Source organism: Fundulus heteroclitus, chromosome 19 (genome assembly GCF_011125445.2).
Source record: "Fundulus heteroclitus isolate FHET01 chromosome 19, MU-UCD_Fhet_4.1, whole genome shotgun sequence".
NCBI classification, from domain to species: Eukaryota; Metazoa; Chordata; class Actinopteri; order Cyprinodontiformes; family Fundulidae; genus Fundulus; species Fundulus heteroclitus.
Genome location: NC_046379.1, coordinates 18,687,554 through 18,706,195, shown reverse-complemented (window position 1 = coordinate 18,706,195; position 18,642 = coordinate 18,687,554). Strand labels below are relative to the sequence as shown.

The 18,642-nt window shown below is 39.9% G+C and overlaps 1 protein-coding gene across 3 annotated transcripts in view; it reads left to right on the top strand.

Moving 5' to 3' along the window:
• Positions 1-376: 376 nt before the first annotated feature.
• stxbp6 (syntaxin binding protein 6 (amisyn)) overlaps positions 377-18,642 on the top strand; it is an 85,915-nt gene continuing 67,649 nt past the window's right edge. For all 3 annotated transcript variants that reach the window (XM_012861562.3, XM_012861561.3, XM_036150596.1), the window contains exons 1-2: positions 377-667; positions 16,170-16,325. In XM_012861562.3, coding sequence (XP_012717016.1) covers positions 16,172-16,325 — 154 coding nt within the window. In that variant the 5' untranslated portion in view covers positions 377-667; positions 16,170-16,171. The remainder of the gene's footprint in view (positions 668-16,169; positions 16,326-18,642) is intronic.

Here is an 18,642-nt window from a genome sequence, read left to right as displayed (position 1 = left end):
TAACTGATATAATGCCTTTAGGGTCCTTTTTGCCCCCAGGTATATGGTGGTAGGAGGGGTTCCCTCAGCCCAGGGCAGCATTAAAGCAAGGACCGTCACTGGCCATTCCATTTTCCAGCCAGTTTATAGAATTAGATTGAGTTGTGTTGTATTCTGCCAATGTTCAATAAAAGAAAAAAAAAGCCAGCTTCATCTTTAAACGAGCTTTTAAAACTGTATTTGTTCGCATGAAGTGAGGCAGGCACGAGGAGGAGGCTATAGGCTACGTGGAGCTGTGACACGCTCTGCGTGGTGGTGTGTCGAGAGACCTGCTACTGGTTTCCCATTCACACACACACACACACACACACACACACACACACACACACACACACACACACACAGAGCCCACAGTCAGACACAGGCTGGCTTCGCAGCAGAGGAGGGGAGATACAAAAAAAACTCTCCTCCCGCCGCTACCAGAGAAACCACCAGCTCTCAAAGACGTGAAGTCGACGCGATGTCAAGCCCGACATGCTACCGTTTAGTGTGAGGAGACAGCTACCAATAAGGAAGAGGCTGCAGGAACTGAGGAGTGGGTGAGCAGTGACAGCTGGAGACATAAAGCGACTGATTAGAGGACCGCACGTGGGGAGAGAAAAAAAAAGGCTCGCTTTAAACACATCAGGTGAGTTACGCAAGCTTCACACCTGCTGAAGAACTGCATGGAAACCTGACGTTTTACCGAAGGCAAACGGAAAGCAAAACTTTTTTTTGTGTGTGTGTGTGTTTTCTACCTTGGGTCTGTGTTTGATAAGCGACTGCGTCAGGAAGCTTTCTGCCACTTTGCGGCGATAACACAGCGAACGCACGCGCTCACCTACAGACTGCGCGCGTGATTGTCTGCGTTAAAAAAAAAAAAAAAAAAACTTGGTTGAACGTCACGTTCCAGGCTTTATGAGCCGTGGTTGTTGCAAATATTTGGACCAGCGTCCCAGCTAACAGCACACGGTGTGAGAAAGTCTTCAGTGTTTTTGACGAACTCGGGACAATTTGCGTGAAGAATCCATAGTGGGATTCCTAAAGGTCAATCCCCCTACTGTCATCTTCTGCTTCGATCCTCATCAACTCTGCAGGTTGTTTTCGCGGCTTTGACGTAGCCTGCTCAATTCTAGCGCCCAGCTTTTTTAACCCTCCAATATTTGCTCAGACGGGGAGATCTTCCTGTCAAATATGTGACTTGGAAGTTAAAATATGCCTGCGAGAAGTCCTGCCAGCCCAAAGTGAAATCTGGGTGTTGTCCAAACCAAATGGAATAGCTCCCAGTCAGGGCTGTGGGCTTTGCTTCTGCATCATCTCCCAAAAAGCGTCATTGATTTCCAATCACAGCATTAACTGTTGAATTAAAGCCACATTTAATCCATTACGTTCTCAACTAAATGTAGTTTTTGTGGTTTTAGTGAATTGCAGTGTGAGGTTCTAGACTTTTGTTTTCCCCGCCAGGTTGGTTGCATTTCATGAATAGGTTTTAGTGGAATAGTATTTGTGAATCCCATACAGGTGCCTGAAAAGTAAATTTCTTCAGCAATTCAATACAAAAAAATGCAAATTGTATCAAATCGTGACAGAGTGATTAGAATCATGATAATTATGATCATTATTATGGTTTAGAGCTAAACCGTAATCCAAATTTCAGCTAATCAAAATAGGAAACAAAAATAAAATGTATTTTTAAAACAATTGTCAGCCTGTTGAATTAATGTAAATGTACACCGTTGGTTGGGGCTTCATCTTCTCTGAGTCGTTGGTTCTGATATCTCTCGTCCTCTTGACAACCCTTCATAGATTCTCTCGGGTTTAAGTCAGTCCAGTTTGCTGGCTAATGAAGTGCAGTGATGACCATGGTATCAGTACTGTTATTGGTACTTTGGCAGTGTGTGCAAGTGCCACTGGAAAATGGAATAGACATCAACATGAAGCTTGATGGAAGTATGATGTGCTTTTAGGTTGTCTGGTAGATGGCTGTGCCAAATTTGGACAAAGTGGAAATACATTAGCATGAGGCATGTCTTTCCAAATCATCACGCTCTGCAGAAATGTCTCAAGCAATTTGGATTATGTGCTCCTCCACTTATTCGCCAGATTCCGGGACCTTGATTTTCAAATTAAGGTCCCAGAATCAAATTAATGAGCAACACCTTTTTGAGGTTGTGATTTCCTTTGTTGTTTTACCCTTTGACAATGGTTTACCCTTACTTTGAAGGGCGTCAGTGACTGCTGTAGAACAGTCATGTCAGCGGTCTTCCTCATCTTCGTGCATTTCCTGATCAATTCCTCTTTTTCTATGTCTTATATTTAGAAATTTTAGTTTTTCTGAAAAACTGAATTTTGTGTTTTCATTAGCTGTTAACCATGATCATCAACATTTAACAGATACTCTGTTGCAGTGTGTAATACATTTGTACAGGAGTTTAAACTTTTGCATTGAATTATTGAAATTCATTTTCTTAATGATGTACAGATTTATTTAGATGTGCCTGGTTATGTTCTTGGGTACATCTAAGTCACACAGCTTTATTAAAAAAAATCTATAAAATTTTATTTATATAGCATCAATTCTTAACACGTAATCTCAAAGCACTTTACAAAGTCAAATTCAATCAAATCATCCAGACAGATCGGTCAAAAAAATGTCCTATCTAAGGAAACCCAGCTTCGAGATAAGCAGCATTCCCAACTCATGAAAGAGTGTAGAGCCACAGCGGACAATCGTCTGCATTGTCCATGGCTTTGCAGCAATCCCTCATGTCAAGCATGCATGGAGCGACAGTGGAGAGGAAAACTCCCCTTTTAACAGGAAGAAAAACCTCCAGCAGAACCAGGCTCAGTGTGAACGGCCATCTGCCTCGACCGACTGGGGGTTAGAGAAGACAGAGCAGAGACACAAAAGAAGCACACATTGATCCGGGGATCCTTTCTTTGTTATAGAAATAGCGGATTTAGCATATTTTGGGTTGAGTAATTTTTGCAGACAAACTGGGCATAAGGTGCTATTTTAATGTTACTATGCATTTTTCGACATTTTCATGTGAACTTATTTAGTTCTGCAATATTTGTCTTAAAATCGTCTTAGTGGTGCCCTCTTAAAACATCGTTTCTGCAAGCCAGGCCAATAACGACCCTAATGACTCCCCGTTACAGAGGGGTGGACCAGTTTCGGTTCAATCTGCTGGCTTAATGACTTTAACGACTGCCCATTACTAAGAGGGTGGACCTGTTTCTGTTGAATTTGCATGTTATTTGGCCTTTGCTGGCCAGTAGTATAAAACTTGATACTCCACATTACTCCAGACTTTTTGAATTGAGAAAGCTTCCTGGATAGGAAGCGAAACGTCTTCAAACTACGGAAAACAAGTCCAGTTGTTTTTTGTTTTTTACTTTTTTTTTTTTGAAGTGCCCTCTAAAGGCCCATTCATACCTCACGTAAAAGACGGATACGGATACGTGTGGAGTGTTTCATACGTTCTAACCGTCGATTTCGTCCGTACTTTGACACGAAAATTGGGAGCTTACGCTTACGGACGAAACGGATCAATACGGAGCAATACTACCGGAAACGGTGGGGGCGCTATTGAGTTTGTAGTACAAAATGTCAACAAAATCACGAAGAAGGTTGTAATTCTGGGCTTTAAACAATGGCGGGATTCGAGGAACAACTTGCGGAGCTTGTCCGCAACTACCCACACATATGATGTGTCGTGTCCGGGGCACAGGGACAAACAAAAAGTTTACTTACGGAGCAAATACAACAAAATCACGTATTGGACCGTCGCCGTGTTTGATCAGTGACGAATCATTGGCGCTCAGCACTGCCACCTAGAGGGAATATTGGTTATTGCGCACCTCAACGGACGGAGGTATGAAGGACTCAACGGATAGAACGCACGGACAGAAATACGGACGTGCAGGCCAAACGTAGGGTATGAATGGGCCTTAAGAGTTGAGTGATGGCTATTGCTGTTGAATTTTCCTATTGGTTCAAGCGGTACATGTTTTGGCTTTCTTAAAACGCTGCAGTTTTACGGCTTCACAGTTCTGCGCTTCATGCTGTCACTGTTGCTAGGTGACAGAAGTTACCCTGATGAAAAGGAGGGGGAACAGCTGGGGGTGCCTTTGGGTTGTTATTGCTGCCACCCTCTGGACTGGAGCTGTAGTGCAGTTTTCTTCACAACCTCCCCATACATCATAGGGTTGATTTTTTTTATTTTTTTTTTTTTTTATTTTTTTTTTTTATTTATACATTTTAAGTGGCCTTGCAGAGCAGTGGATGGCCCTGTGTCCATAAACCCCATTCCTTTGGTTACTGGATGAAACATTTTCTTGAGGTAAGAAATAAAGATATTTTTGTTCTGTGAAGTTGTAAAGAAAAAGGAGAAGGTATGCAGCCTTCTTTGTGTTCCGGTCAAATTGACATTTTTTTTTTTATTTTTTTTTTTTTTTTTGGAAGTCCTTGAGGAAGCTACATTTCTGAGGCTGTAATCGCCATTCTTCTTTTTACAGTAGTGGTTATCCTAGTGCTGTGAATGTGTTTAACTGATTGTTTTATGGATGCATTTAATAGAAAATTGGCACCATAAGTACATACATCATCTTTACCTCACAGTTGTAGCTCATCCCCCCCCCTCTAACAACATAATCCTGGATGTACCATTTGGCTGTGTGCATACACAGACATAGATTTGTTGAATTTGCCTAATGCACTTTCACATTTGTATTGTTAATGCCTCGTGCTGGGGCCTCGTCATATAACAGAGTGTTTGTGGTAATGATCCCTGCACTGTTTGAGATATCAGTTAGTAAGTACATTGCATTTGCTTTTTATGCCATTCACCCAGTTCTAACTCTAGTGTCTTCCCGCTGGAAGGTGCTGGCCTACAAACAAAGAAGTCATTTGGGGGGGCTGGTGTGTGTCATTCAATGATGCATACTAAGCCTGTATTCTCCTCGGCTCTATATTACCTTCACCATAAGACGAGTCATGTAGGAAAAAGTGAATGGGTGCTTTAATTTCTCTACTTCTTGGAATAGGGAAAAGACTCTGGGGGGGGGGGGGGGGGGGGTCGTTCAGTATGTTACTTTAATGGAGAGCTATACCTCTCTCTAGGATTTAGGGTTTCTTTTGTTCTTAAAGTACAATGCACAACAGTACATTGTTGTTTGTCTTTTGTCCAATAGAGTACGATGACAATTTTGCAGACTTTGAATGAAAGAAAAAATGCTTTTCCTGTATAAAGCATAAATTAAGAAGGCTATCTACGAAAACAAAAATAACATTTAGAGATTCAGAGCCAAATTGAGACAGAGGACATGTGTTCAACAGGGCTGACACTAACCATTATTTTAATAATCGATCGATTATTTTTACGATGAATGGGACGGAAAAAAAACGTCAAATGTTCTATTTAGGAAAAAAGGACTGACAGAGCTAATAAGCTCACAAAAACAAGTTGATATATTTGGTGTTCTGTTACAATAATATTAGGTAATAAATAATTTAGCTTCAAACAAAGAATATTATGTTAACTAGATAGTAACTCAGTAATTTAATAGTCAATGTTGTCTATAGGGTAGTTCACGCGTGACGTCCCGCGTGACGTCAGCGCTACATCCGGGTCCCGCTGGTAGGCAGAAAACAGTACTGTTCTCGTCTACTACATGACAAAACGGGTGATTTAGAGCGTACTTTTACTTCGTTTATTTATGGAATCTAAGCAATGCCTACGACTTGTTGTGCTCCCGGTTGCACAGAGAGGCATTCCAAATCGTTGGATGTACGTTTCTGTCGTTTACCGAAGGAGAAAGGACGAAGAAAGAAATGGATATTTTCAATGAAAAGAGCGCAGGCAGACACTCCCAATGGACTGGGGGAGCGATCATTCTACGACAGAATTTGCAGTCTACACTTCATCTCCGGTAAATACAACTTAATTCTGCTCTAGTCATTGTTCTACTTAAATAGCGGCGGAGGGTACACAGATCGCTACACGGGCCGGAGAAGCGGTAGCAGCAGCAGCCAAGCAGCAGCGGCGGAGCAGGCAGCGGCTGCTCTGCCAGTTCACGGGCTGCGGCAGCAGCCAGCGGCTGCTGCGTAAACACTGCATGGGCCGGCCCTGCGGCCCGGCTACACGGGCCGGGCCGGGGCGGCTAGCAGCAGCTAGCAGCAGGGGCTACAGCAGCTGCTGCTGCCATTACGCCCCGGTTCACGGGCGCTAGTACTTGTGTTTACGCTGCAATGTCGCCGACACCGCCACCCATTTTAACAAGACAAAAACACCTAAATAATCCGCAGTGAAATTTTTTTTTTTTTTAACCTACCGGGCCTCTGCTGAGACGCGGCCTGTGTCCGACGCCGCTTTGTGCTGTTGCACAAACATGTGTGAACAACATCCATCCATCCATCCATTTTCTGACCGCTTAATCCCTCATGGCGTCGCGGGCGTTGCTGGAGCCTTTTTCCCGATTTAAAATAATTGTAGCCGTCCAGTGGTTTAAGGGGCTTTCGTGCTCTCTGTCTGTACTGGCCTGCCGTGTTTATAAGGCAGCTGTATGTCGCGGTACGGAGCACTTGGTCAGCATTTCACAGACTCGCTCCGTCCCTTCAGGCTTTTGCTGTGTGGATCTGGCAATCTGATACCATCAACCATCAACTTACTCTTAAAACGATCTTGTAGTACGTTATCTAAAGAAGAAAAATACGCGGAGAACTCGTCAGTTTCTCTGTTTGCGTCCGCCATTGTGTTCGTCTTTTGCCTACCGGTCCGGCGCGCATGCGCGAAAAACCCGCCTCAAAACAATAACAATGAACTGGTCTATATGAACAGCGATTTAACATAACAGAAGTGAAGCTGGAAAACTTGGGATTCAATGCAGTTTGGTTGAACCTCACCCTTGTTCTGGTGCATCTTGGGAAAATAATTGGGCATAACAATGCAACCAGTGGAAAAACACCACTTCTGATAATCAAATTAACCTCCAGCCCATTTCATAGACTGTTTCAGCACAAGCTGCATTTTAAATAAATGCTACATTTGTCCTTTTACATATTTTACTTCCAAGGATGTTTATTCTGTAAGTTTTTCTAATTTGTCTTTGAAGAGTCAAAAAGGATGTTAGATATTTAATACTTTTGTATTTCTTCTGAAGCTTTTACATTTTTAAGATGTCCTTCAGGGATGCTTATGTCTCGTTTTTCTGGGCTTTTAATTTGGGTCATTCTGAGTGTGACCAAAATTTCATTATGGTTACATAACAACAATAAAGACTCTTGTTTCTAGAGTCCTGCTCCTCTCTCCCAAACAGAACCTTCACTCAGACTTTGTTAGCAAATTAAAACTTAAAGCTTAATCAACAAAAATTACCATCAGAATGAAATTGTATTGTGATTGAGAGGGCTGGTTTATGATCCATAAGCCGAAAGGCACACAACTGATGGACAGGGTCAAATAGGAGGTTCCATCGGAAAGGGATCAGGGCCTGATACCTGATTTTAAAAACTGAATTTTAAAGACATAACTGTACCTCTAGCCTTGCATGCATTAATCAGGCAAGTTACCGAAATAAGTTTTGGCTGTATGTTGGCAGGGTTCCACATTAGAGGTTGGGGCGGTTTGTAATCTAGGAAAAAAACAGAATAAGGCTGCACCTGCGCATCAAGATGCCTCAGTTTAAGTGGCTTGGGCACCTGACTAGGATCCTCCCTTGATCTTGTGAGGTGGATGCAGGAATTTGCAGGAGGGACTGTCTCTTCCTTCTGACCTTGGAACGCCTTTGGATCTCTAAGAATGAGTTGAGCTGTTGGTGAAAAAAGGGATGTCTTCCCTCTTGTCCATGTGGCATGTGTGGCTTGAATAAGCAGTGGGCATGATCAACAAATGTAGTATTATCCTTTTGATTTCATCAAAAAGGTTTTATTAGCCTTAAAACACAGAGTTTGGGTTGTTATTACAGCTCAGTGGTGCTGTTCTACAAGTTAAAATGTAAACTTATTACAGACTGGCATTGAAACCTTTAAAAACGATGTATTTCTCAATTATTTTCTGACTGGCAACATTCACCATCTGTTAATATGTTCATGTTGGACTACATTCAAAATTGCTCTGACTGATCTGAACTTCTGATGATTTGTTTTCCTGAAGATGGGGGGAACTGTGGGAGTTTTTCCCCCCTAAGGTCTTGTTCAGAGCTTCGAGTCAACATGAAAGCCATGCATGAAAGGCTGCAGATGAAGCAAAGTGTTTTTATTTTTTTCATACCTCTCAGAGCATTCAGCAGAGAATGAGAGAAACTAATTTGTCCTCCCAAGTTTCCAAAGCAAGCCAAGTATGAGTATGAGTAGTCGACATCAGCAGCTTAAAGAATACACTTAATCATTTTTTTCTGTAGGTTATCTTGACAAAACATTAAGTCTTTTACTTTCAGATAAAGCTGTTTGTAGATCTTATTACTTCAACCAATGCTTAGTTCACACCCCAAATTCAATTGAAACTCCCACCACTGCTGTCCTGCTTGATCTCATCTGCTGGTCAAACACAGTAATTCTTAGCATTGCTGCAGCCTTACCAGAAGTGTGTGTGTGTGTGTGTGTGTGTGTGTGTGTGTGTGTGTGTGTGTGTGTGTGTGTGTGTGTGTGTGTGTGTGTGTGTGCGCGCGCATTTGTTGACATAGCACATACCATTGTGTCATCATGTCTACTAACAAAAGCTCATTTGAGTAGTAATGCTCCCAATGGCTTTCAAAATACTCATAGCTAACTAAAAATACATGAACATGAATGTGATTTTAAATGAAGATTAAAATTTTTAGTTTTAGTCTGATTTCCATTCGGTTCCTTCCAAATGAAACCAATAAGACAGCAAAAGGCCCTTCACCATGCTATAAATCTTTCTGATGCACATGCTTTCATTGATTTGCTAACCCTTGATGTTATTTATAGCCTGCGCCTCGTTCTAATCCTGTGTCCCTGCAACAAGCCCTTAACTCAGAAACAACTCCTTAGCGTAATAACAACAAAACAAGACATAAAAAAATAAATAAAAGAAAGGTATTGCCACTGCACGCACTTAAACTACGCAGATTTAGATTAGAGATGCAACAATCGGAGTTTTGGAGTCAATTTCCAATCTTCTAATTATGTAAAGCAGATACCGCTTTTAGCCAATTACCACCATTTAGCATGTTTTTTTTTTTTTCAGTGGTCATTATCTGTTTGTTTATAATAATCTGGAAAATTTCCAGGTGTTGCATTGTGAGAGAACTCACTGTAGAACAACGTTTTACTGTTATTTTAAAACACACAAAAATAATCAAGTAGTTGAAATTTTTTGGCATCTTACATTAGCTATTTGCACAATTAGCATTAGCAACTGTAATCAGTACTTTCTGGGTATTCCCAAGTAACAGATACATCTCTGTTCCAGCTAAAGATGAACTAAGTATCGTGGACCCCTGGAACTGGGTTTCTTTTGTTCTGTTGGATGACAATTTTAACAAATTACAAACACTGGCCAAATCCAGCCCCTAACTCTTAGTTGTCTGGTAGAAAGAGGGAGATAAAGATAATTTTTATCTTTCTTTTTCACTTTGAATCCATGCATATATCTAAACAAAAAAAGAAAGCTTCCATGAGAGGAAACTGTAAAGTCTGCAATGGCCCAGGTAGGTCTGATAATAAATCAAAAAATATTATCACAATAAAGCATAGCATTGTCATTTGGAGACCCTTTTCAAATAATATGATAATTGCATTATAACACAAGTATATCCTCTCTAAATACCGCCTTAGATAGAGTAAGCGGGTGGCCGCCGTCATTTTGGTTAAATCCCACACTGCAGCGGTCGTGTTCAGCTTTGACACCAATTAAATTTTCTTTTCAAACCCGCGTTTTTCGTTGGCTCTACCTCACAAGGCTCTCATGCTAAGCCTTGAGCATGTGCCTACCTGACACAAGATTTAACTCCCCTTACACCGAGGAAACGAGAAGGAAGCGGTGAGTAGACACCGATGCACTGTGCTGGAACCTTTTGTTATCCAGTCTCAGAGAGAGGAGAGGGAAACACTAGGGGGAAAACGGCAAGCACGCATATGCAAATAATCTCTTATTTTAATTAATCATGCGATTAAAATTTGTTGTGTGATTTACTGATTTATTATCATGACCGGCCTAGGCCTAGAGTCCAGAAGTAAACTTCCTTTACAAAATCTATAGTAGATGCGGAAGAAAGCTGAGGACAAGAGATGTCCATATAATCCGGTAGATGTGGAGAACTACCAAAAAAAGACCTGATGGCTGAAATTCTGTCAGTAGGAGGCTAAATAAAGTTTTAGCTTATGGTTAATGCAACTTATTTTTCAGTTCTTCCTCCCATTAGATATGTGTACAATTGAATTGTACAGGATAAATACACGGATGGTGAAAAAGTTATTTTTTTTTACGATTTTTCATGGCTCTAGTGGCTCGCTTTTTCATTACAGTAGACTGACAGGAAGGGAGTGGAAGAGGGGGAGAGACATGTGGCTAAGGACTGTGGGTCCGAGTCGACCGCGTCGAGGACTAAGGCCTTCGTACATGGGTCGTGCTACTAGCTGAGCCACTAGCGCGCCTGTGAAAAAGGGTTTTTAAGGATTTATCCTGGTAACATTTTCTACATCACTGCAAAGCTGGTATTTTAGCAGGGGTGTATAGATATTTGAGACCCTTTGTTTGTCCTTCTCTGTAGAGACCTATAAAAGATAATGTATACCTCTAAAACCTGAATGCTGCTGGATCAGGACCACAGAGCTGTATTGTAAATGATGCCGAACGTGTAAACACGCTTTATTTCGCCCTAATATTAATTTTAATAGATTTTTCCTTTTGTTGATATGCCAACGATTTGACGCTAACGTGATTTTAGAAACCATTGCCGTTAGAAGTCACACTGGGTCATGAGGTGAAAGAAAGAAGGAACAGACTCCACGCATGAGCAATATCTGACATAAGAATTACACGGAAAGGGAGCCCACGTTAGCCGTTACGCTGATTGAAAGTCAGCATAACGGCCTAATTGCAGCGTAAGTTTGACAACAGACAACATCATGGCCCGTTATGCTGAAATGCGGCGGCGAGAACCCTGGGAATGTACCTTCCACGTGCTGGCTGTCTTAAGTTAAACATTTTTTTTTTTCCTTGCATCATGTCAAGACCTCACCTTTCAGGTCTATTTTCTCCTCTTCTGCCCAGTCTTGAGAGCAGGACTGTGTTCTTGTTAAAGAAGTGACTGAGAAGCCTAAATCTACAGACCACACTCCACTGTGGCCCCAAGAGAGCAGTAAGAACCATATACCACGAAGCGAGAGTGGAGCAAAGGAAAAGTGCCGGTCCTTCCACTGCTTTGCACCACATAACCCCCTGTTAATGAAGTGTTTTGAGTGAAAATGGGGTGACAGGCTGTGCTGGATGTATGTGCATTGCATTCACTGGCACAGTAGCTCCTTGGCTACAACCGCTCAGCCCTGTGTCGTTAGCGGTTGCGTAAGTCTGCAAAGTCAAACCATAAGCTGCACACTAGCTGGCTACATTTCACCGCCTGGAGGTTTCTGTCCCCCTCCTCCTCAAATTCCTGCTTGTTTTCTGCCTCGTGTCCCTGTCGTATTATCCCTTCCCCATGATGCTTCGCTTCGCTGGGCCACCTGAGGGAAGATATGTGCCAGTGACAGCTTCAGGGGTGATGTGCTCAGTCTCTCTGCTCAGCTGCATGATGTTGGGGAGAAAGAGAATCTTCTAGAGCAGTCATGTCCAAAGTGCGGCCCTGGGCCCGTTTGCGGCCCTTGTACAGATTATTTTGCGGCCCCCCCCAACATCATTTCAAGAAGGACTTGCCCCACCAGCACAGGTGGCTAGTGCAGTTGGAAACTTTTTATTTTTAATTGGGGCAAAATTACTAGACAAGGTAAAATCGTACAATTCAAAATGTTACGAACAACATGAAGCATTCGTCTTTAATGGACCACATTTTTACTAGTGTTGCACTGATACCGATACCAGTATCGGACAGGGCCCCGATCCAGCACTAAAATGGTGGTATCGGCATCGGCGAGCACCAACAAATAGGCACCGATACCATTTTGATGTTTGTATGTCACTTGAATGCAGCCTTCTCTCTCCTGACTAGTATTATACATGTTATATAAGTTCAATTATTAATGTAATTTTACTGTCTTACTGTTGCGCTACTATTATACATGTTATAATTTCATGAATGTTGCACTATTTTGGCATTTGAGAGCCAAAAGTTTATTTAACTATTGTCACCCATTCCAGGTAGGCAATAAAAAGTTCTACTACCCTAAGTAGTATACAGTTCTTCATATATACACACACACATCAATTTCAACCAGATGGTGTCGGTATCGGCCAATACTGCACAGCCAGGTATCGGGGCCAAAAATAGGCATCGGTGCAACACTAATTTTTACATTCTCCTATTTACCATTTTATAGTAAATAGGACATGTATCCAATGACTTTTACTCCTATGCAGACATTTGGGCATTACAATCTGCCTTAAATTTATTTATCAAAACTTACTAAATCAAGTTTATTCAATAAAATATTGACCCAAGTCCTGTTCTTATATTGCTAGACCAAAAACAACTCCGTTTCTTTCAACTGAGCCCAAAATAATTTGCACGCTGGAGGACCATCTTTTAATAAGGTACGACATTTAGATCTATAATGATTTACACAGCCTTTTCGTACAGAAAATCCAACTTATTTGCTTATTAAAATGATCACATTTTGCAGAGGACGTAAAATTATTTGACAACGGAACAATTATTTGTTTTTTTATTTTTATTATTTTTTTGTGCTTTTGACTTGAGAATTTCGGCCAATGTGCTGAAAAGTTTGGACACCCCTTTTATAGAGTAAAGAAACTTCAAGGCGGCCACAATAGCAAAAAAAAACAAAACAAAAACACACAAAAAATAAGCTAACTGGGAAAGGAAAAAGAAATGGCATGTAATGTTGTTTTTACCAGGAAAAAGTCACTTTGAGAGTTTGTTTTCTGACTTTTCGTGCAGTTGGTCAGTTGAAGTGCACAAGCTTGTGATCCAGGTTCCTGCTGAGCCGTATGGAGCAAGCAAACTCGCAGGTTTTCTGGGCCTGGAAAAACTTGTTATTGCTTTATCGATCTGTTTTCTCAGGATACAAGTTGCCTGAGGGACTGAGTGTAAATCTTAACTTTAGGTTTAGGTTCATTTTTATGTTGGGATGAAGTTCTGCTGCTGTTGTGGTTAGTCCATTGATTTTCGAAGTCTTTGGTGTTAGACTTTTAAATCCCTCAGTCAGTTATGTAGTGGTCATTTTGATCAAAATAGATTTACATTTTGTCGATTTATACCAGAATAACAATCTACTGAATAATGTAGAAGAAATGAATACTCCGATACCAAAAGAAACTGAAAATTAGTTTTGGATTGGTGGCCTATTTGCCTCACTGTTCAGTAATTTCCCTGGTTTTTGCCTATTTTAAGAGCTGTCAAGAGCTTTTTTTTTCTCAGTTTAGCAGCTCTGAGCATGAACACTAGTTGGTGCTTAAAACATTGACATTTTCGGCATCACTACATCAAATTACACTTTTAAAATGAATGGATTTCATCCAACCATCTGCTACACTAGTTCTGCAAAATATCAGGAAACACTGCAAAGTGTGACACTGAAGGGGGATGTCGCAATGACATGATTTGCAATACGCAAATTTATAGATTAGCACATTCAAGTTAACTCATTTCTTGCACTTTATGGTCTAGTCATTTTGTCAGTAAATTTGGTCTTTTTTGCTTTCTGCTTTGCAAGGGAAGAATAATTTTAAACCTCCAATGACGTAGTTAAAAACCACTTGGTTTGCAAGTATTTTTGATGCTGGGATTGTTTAGTGGTATGCTTTGCTGTAGAGTTTTTCATCCTTTGGGTTAGACTGATGCAATAAGGTGTGCTATATGATGTGTCTCAAATGAATGCCAGTGGCTGAGACAATGAGTACATTCCACAGGACTCCTGAGGGCATTTAGCTCTAAATAACCTACTCCTTTATGACTATATACTGCACTTGTAGATAGTTAAACCTAGTGAGTACAGCTATTCCTGACATCAGTCATCCAGCTTTGTCCTCAACGGATCCCACCAGTGTATAAAATGTATGTTTACAGGTGGATGCTGTTGTGTAATAACGGGAAAATGATTACTGGCAGAGTAAAAGTACTTTAAATGGCTTCAGCCAAAGCTATTTCATTTTGGTGAGTGCCTTCTGAGCACAACACAAAATAATTATCTGGAATTTAAAGAATGGCTTCAATGAATGAAAAAAAAATCATCTGTTTTTAAGAGGGTCTTTTTAAATTTTTCTTTCACTTTTCAGTTTTGATTTAACATAGCAACTATTAGGTATAGCAAGTTGCAAGTATTAAGATGTGAGCCATGGATGTGTAGCGATTCAGCTGACACTTTGTTCATGGTCAGTCTTATTTTCCTGATTGTCTCAGATTTTGTGCTGGTTAAATACACGTATACGTTATGGTTTATCCACCAAAGTAGCACCAGACCAGAACTTATGCTTGAGCACATTTTTAATTACTGTGGCTGTAGAAAACAAATCCTGAGAGGTGTTCTGTCACTAAAGAATTGTCTCTGCCAAATGTCTGATCTTTGCTTTGCTGTTTTCTGAATTCCTGTTACAGGACCATAGTGCAGTGTAGATGGTTTATTAATGCAAACCTGTTCTTTGTCACATCCTCCCTGTGACATATCCTCTGCATCACCTGTATCACTAATTAATGCAAAATGCTGTTTTACACAGCAGTGTGCGTTTGAAGTTCTTCTTAATGATGCTGACTGGTGTTTTGCACCTATGACGGGTGTAAACCGGCCCTGTGAACATGACTTTCACACAGCACAGGTTTTCTCCAGTGGAAGCAGAAAGAAATGTTGCCAACGAGGCGCTATAACCAATTTCTCAGTGGAAATGGTTTGATGGAAAAACTTTATGATGTACACGCTACCACAAAAGTATACCATGCCATTTTATATTACATTGAAAATACTCACATCTTTACTGTGAGTAAAGATGCAAATGGTGAGATGCACCCTGCATAATATTTGTGGTTTGACAGAGGGCTAGTACAGCAGACCTGAGATTTTATGCAGTGCTTCTTCTGAAAAGTGTTTACAGATGGAAATACGCCAGATCGTTAACATAGTAGACCCAAAGATTGTGCCAATTTCCAGTCAGAGGAAGTTAAAAAAGATGAAACCTATTTTTGGTAAAAATAAATGGTTGTCTGAATCAGGCAAATAAGATACATCTATCTTGTGATGTTAATATATTCATGGTCTAGACTGTGGTAAAATTTATCTCGTTAACAGATCTCACTGTGTGAATTCAAAAAAGGAGGATGTTCAGCTACCGTAACTTAGCTGAAGGTGTCCCTCAAAGATGGGTCATGGGACCTTTTTCAGTCAGTCCTGAACTATGGTAATGTTGTTTATGTGCATGTATTTTTGACATACATGGACATTTTGTGACAAATTATGAAATTGTTGCCCACCACTGTTCCTCATGTTCTCTGCATTGAATGATCTAACCGTTTCCCTCTGTAAAGTCAAATACTGACACATCAGCAACAATCAATATCTCTGCCATCCACGTTTTAAGCTATCAAGTTTTTGCTTTCCTTTCCTTTGATTTTTTTTTTTTTTTTTTTTTTTTTTTGCTGCACCAAAATGTTGTGTGTATATATAAACCAAGCCAAAGAAGATCTGAATACATTTATGGTTTTTTACAAATACATGCAAATTGTTTTGAATGCGTCATTATATTTTAAAACAAATTGCTGCCACTGAATGTTTCCTCAGTCTGTTGAATCCCTAGCTTTGCTCTTCTTGAGTATACACTCCTCATAATATTTAAGATATGAGTGAGATATGAGCGAGGGGTTACATCTTATGCCCTTTCAGAAATGTGAATTAGAGTTTGACTGTCTAGGCCAGAATCTCTTCTTTTCAGCTATTTAAATTTGCTGTGGTTGTTCTTTTTCCCCTCTATTGGATATCTTCATTTAGTTGTTTTCCATCTCTTTATTTCTGCTTGTATCAGAGATGAGCGCCAAGTCGGCCATCAACAAGGAGCTCTTCACACCTCACGATGAGAAGATGCTTGCTGGTGTACAGGTGAAGAGGAGGACGAAGAAGAAAATACCTTTCCTGGCCACTGGTGGTCAGGGAGATTACATGACTTTCATCTGCCTCTCAGGTAGGAGCGTCTTTTATATTCATCTGTCTGCATTTCTTTTCCTCTTGCAGCCATTTCAGCTTGGCAATCCTTACTGTTTTACTGATGTTTTCACCAACGGGCATGTTGTTTGCTCCGCCAATATAATGCCATTCTCAATAAATTCAACAGCAACAACAACAACAAAAACTATCTTACCAGTCTTGTTTAAAGATGATTAGATTTTATTTTGGACTCAATGTTTCCCTTTGAACACTGACAGTTTGTGGCTTATGTATCCAAAACGGCTGCTACCATTAAAACTTAGAATTCACACAGAAGCAGCCCAGCTACACCATAGCATGTGCTTTACAGCAAGTTTGCAAAATGTATTGAAGGGAGTTACAGCTGCATACAATAAAATTCAAAAGTGATTCAGAGGAAAAATAGGAATCTGAAATTACATCAAAGGAGATCAAAGTATTAGTGTAAAGGTGTGCATTTTTATAAGTTATTTTATATATCCTCCTAACAGAGCTGTTTCTTGTTTTTATTAATTTCCACTGTGTGTGTGTGTGTCTGTCTGTCTGTCATGTTTCTGTAGCTGTGGTTGTGAAGTTCAGTGGCAGTACTTCAAACTACCATTGTAACCCAACTGTAGATTATGTTTCTCTATAAGACTAAAATACAAGACTCCTTCGTAAGTATTTTATTTTTTTTTTTACAATTTGTCTGCAGTATTCACAAGGCCTTGATTCTCTAAATGGTAAAACTTAGAAGAAAAACTTTTTTTTGTCCAGGATAGTTTTTGATGTCATTTCTCCTTTTATGTGGAAATGATTACTTAATATTTACAGCTTGTAATGTTTGCCTTGTTAGAGCTGTAGGAGCAGGCTTTTAGGCTTTCTGCATGGATCCTCAAACATGTGTTTAGAGTATAATTTTTTTTTTTACTTTTTCACAAATGATCTAATCCTGTTGCTTATTGATGTTTTTTATTGTAGTTAAGATGACAAACTTTAGCTCAAACACAGCCTGAACAATCATATCCAATGGTTGTTTGACAGAGGCCCTAGAGAACTGGAGTTTGAAGCCCTTATCCTAAGTGTCACATTAGTCTGTGCAATGAGATTAAATAAAGCATTTTGAGTAACATCATATGAATCATATCAGATACTTACCACAGACATCTGGAAGATTTTAGACTGTGATTTAATACACTAGCATCCATCAGGTAGAAAATGTTGACCTAAAATAGCTAAATGTGACCACATGTTTTCAAGTGTTATTATTTAAATGAGGGTAGTTTTTATATTATATATACAGGATATAATTGCCTTCTTATATAAGTTAATAAAGAAAAGGATACAATGAGTTCTGACTTGTTGAAAACCACACTTTCAATAATTACGTGAATAGGCATGTTTCCACTTCTGGAGACAAAACAGTTTCTATTTGCTGACTTGAAAGCAAGATTACAACATTCATCAATGTTTTTTGGCAGACTCATCTAGTTTGTCTTCCTCTTTAAGGCGTTGTCTAGTTAGCAACCACTATGCTGTTTATTGCAACCATGTGTAACAAAAGCTTTTCTGCATCCTTATGATGACACTACAAAGCTAGATGTTTGTAGTACTGTGCCTTTCAAAAGTTTTCAGCGCAAAAATTCATTCAATATTCATAGCCCTTTCCACATTTTGTCATGTTACAACCACAAACCTCTGTGTATTTTTTATTTTATAATCTTTCTCTGGGGGTTAGTGTTGAATAATTGAAGTGGGAGGAAATTTATACATGGTTTTAAAACTTTTTATATTTTATTTTTCAGTCTTTTTTTAAAGAGTTATTTAAAGATTTTTTTTTTTTTAAAATCTGAAAAGTGTGGGATGCTTTTTGTATGCATCTTGCTGAACTTATACTTTGTAAATCCACCTGTCACCATGATTATAGACACAAGTTCTTTGGAGTCTTTTTCATATAAAGAAATTAATATTATTACCCATTCTTAAATCTCAGTCAGATTGGATGGAGAGTTTGTGGGCTTGGGCATTTTTCAAGTCATGAGACAAAGTCTCAATTGGACCTAGGTTTAGACTTTGACTAGGACATTCTAATATTTTGCTCTAAACCATTTGTCTGTACTTGGAAGCTCAAGGTCCTCCTTAGTCTTTACTTTTTACAGCCTCTAACAGGTTTTTTTTTTTCGGGTTTGTCTCTGCATGATCTTCTCAAAGATCTGAATAAAAGTTTTCCCACTGGGTGGTGCTAGTTTAAGCTGCACATAGAATCTTGAATATAAACTGCAAAGTAACATTTTAGTCCCATGTGACCAGAGTAACCTCTTCTTCTACATGTGAGT